This window comes from Apis laboriosa, unplaced genomic scaffold, assembly GCF_014066325.1.
Source record: "Apis laboriosa isolate Shangri-la unplaced genomic scaffold, ASM1406632v1 scaffold16_cov148, whole genome shotgun sequence".
Lineage (NCBI taxonomy): Eukaryota > Metazoa > Arthropoda > Insecta > Hymenoptera > Apidae > Apis > Apis laboriosa.
Window position 1 is genome coordinate 4,731,328 of NW_025222129.1, and position 2,198 is coordinate 4,733,525.

Sequence of the window (2,198 nt, forward strand, 5' to 3'; positions counted from 1 at the left end):
TTTTTTTTATATATATATATATACATGATTTTATTTAATAATCTTCGATTTTATTAATTACAAATACATATTTGCATTTATAATAAAATTAGTATAGTTTTCTGCCAAAAAAAATTGTAATTTAAATTAAATATCAATTTTATTTTTTTTTGTTTTTAATTAAATTCACAATTAAAAAATTATTTTAAAATAATTTGGTATTAAGTGAACAAAAATGTTTTTTTTATATTTTTATAATTATATATTTTCAAATTTATTTTAATATTCTTTGCAAATAAAATATTGATTCCATTAAAAAAAATTCTATATGATCTTACGAGTTCATTATGAAAAAAAAAAATATTTTAAAAATATTTATTGTCCATTATATATATAATACTATTATATATATATAATACTACATATTATACTACTATAATATGTATTATAGTAAAAAATATTTTAAATAAAAGATAATTGTCATTAAATGAATAATCTATTGATTTAAAAAAAATACTTAAAAATTATTCAAAGTGTTTAATATCAGTATTTTTGATAGCTTTGAAATATGAACATCCTGAATATGCAATTTTTTTCTATATATATATATAACTGTTACTGCTTAACTTTTTATTTCAGATATTGTATGCAAAAATATTTGTATTATATTATCTATAAATTCTTAAATAAGAATTTTTTAAATATTATAAATTTAAATATCATAAATTTATTATTATAATTATAATAGTAATTTTTCATAAATTTTGTTCAGGAAATGGAGTAGTAATACATTTACCAGGTCTTTTTGAAGAACTAGAAAGCAATGAAGCGAAAGGTTTGAAAAATTGGCGGGAACGATTAATAATCTCCGATCGTGCACATATAGTATTTGATTTTCATCAACAAGTCGATGGCCTCCAGGAATTGGAAAAAGGTACACAATCGCTTGGTACAACCAAGAAAGGAATTGGCCCAACGTATTCGAGTAAAGCTGCTAGAAATGGACTTAGAATCGGTGATCTTCTCGGAGATTTCGACAAATTTTCGCAAAAATTTGATGCACTGGTAACTTCGTATCAAAAAATGTTTCCAGCACTTCAAGTTGATGTAAAAGCAGAGCTTCAACGATATAAAGAGTATGTTTTTTTTTTTTTTTTTTTTTTTTTTTTTTTTTTTTTTTTAAGAATATTATAAGATGAATTGTATTAAATTAAAAATCATCATTAAAAAAAAAACAATATTTAGAAATAATATATTTATATTAATCTATTTTCAGATATGCAGAAAGAATAAGACCATTAGTAAAAGAAACCGTTCAGTATTTGCATCAAGCATTACGCGAAGGAAAAAAAGTATTAATAGAAGGTGCAAATGCTGCGATGTTAGATATAGATTTTGGAACATATCCTTATGTTACGAGTTCTAACTGCAGTATAGGTGGTGTTTGTACCGGTCTTGGACTACCACCGTCTTATATCGGAGAAGTTGTTGGTGTCGTTAAAGCGTACACTACAAGAGTTGGTGATGGTCCATTCCCTACAGAACTTTTGAATGCTACAGGCGATCTTTTACAAAGGAGAGGACATGAAATTGGTGTTACAACAAATAGAAAAAGACGTTGCGGTTGGCTAGATTTAACTCTTCTTAAATTCACTGCAATGGTTAATGGGTAAGAAATATTGTTATAAAAACAAATTTGGTTAAACAAATTTATTCATCTCTTTACATTTAGAATTTTATTTATTTTTATTTAACAGATATACGTCAATATGTCTAACAAAATTAGACATTTTAGATACGCTTCCAAAAATTCAAATTGGTGTAGGTTACCGATTAAATGGAAAGGAAATTGATTATTTTCCAAGTACTACTTCTGACTTGGTGAAAGTAGAAGTAATTTATGAAACTCTCGATGGTTGGCAATCGACAACAGAGGGTGTACGTTCTTTAGAAAAATTACCTCCTAATGCAAAAAAATATATACAACTAATAGAAGAACATCTTGGTGTACCAGGTAATTTTCTTAATTTCTCTATAGATTTTTTTTTAATATTGAATTGAAATATATTAATAATTATAATTATTATTATTTCAGTTAAGTGGATTGGAGTTGGAGCAGGTCGGGAAAGTGTAATTACGCTTTGACATTGTTATGTAGTAGGACGTTCATCATGAGAGAATGTACTATTAAAAGAATCGGAATAAAATGATGATACCGA

The 2,198-nt window shown here is 25.0% G+C and overlaps 1 protein-coding gene across 1 annotated transcript in view; it reads left to right on the forward strand.

The window, feature by feature from the left end:
* The window catches only part of LOC122711285 (adenylosuccinate synthetase), a 7,594-nt gene extending 5,396 nt beyond the window's left edge, over positions 1-2,198 (forward strand). The window contains exons 3-6 of the mRNA XM_043929884.1: positions 752-1,115; positions 1,256-1,648; positions 1,737-1,993; positions 2,075-2,198. Of these exons, the coding sequence (XP_043785819.1) occupies positions 752-1,115; positions 1,256-1,648; positions 1,737-1,993; positions 2,075-2,124 (1,064 nt within the window). The 3' untranslated portion in view covers positions 2,125-2,198. The remainder of the gene's footprint in view (positions 1-751; positions 1,116-1,255; positions 1,649-1,736; positions 1,994-2,074) is intronic.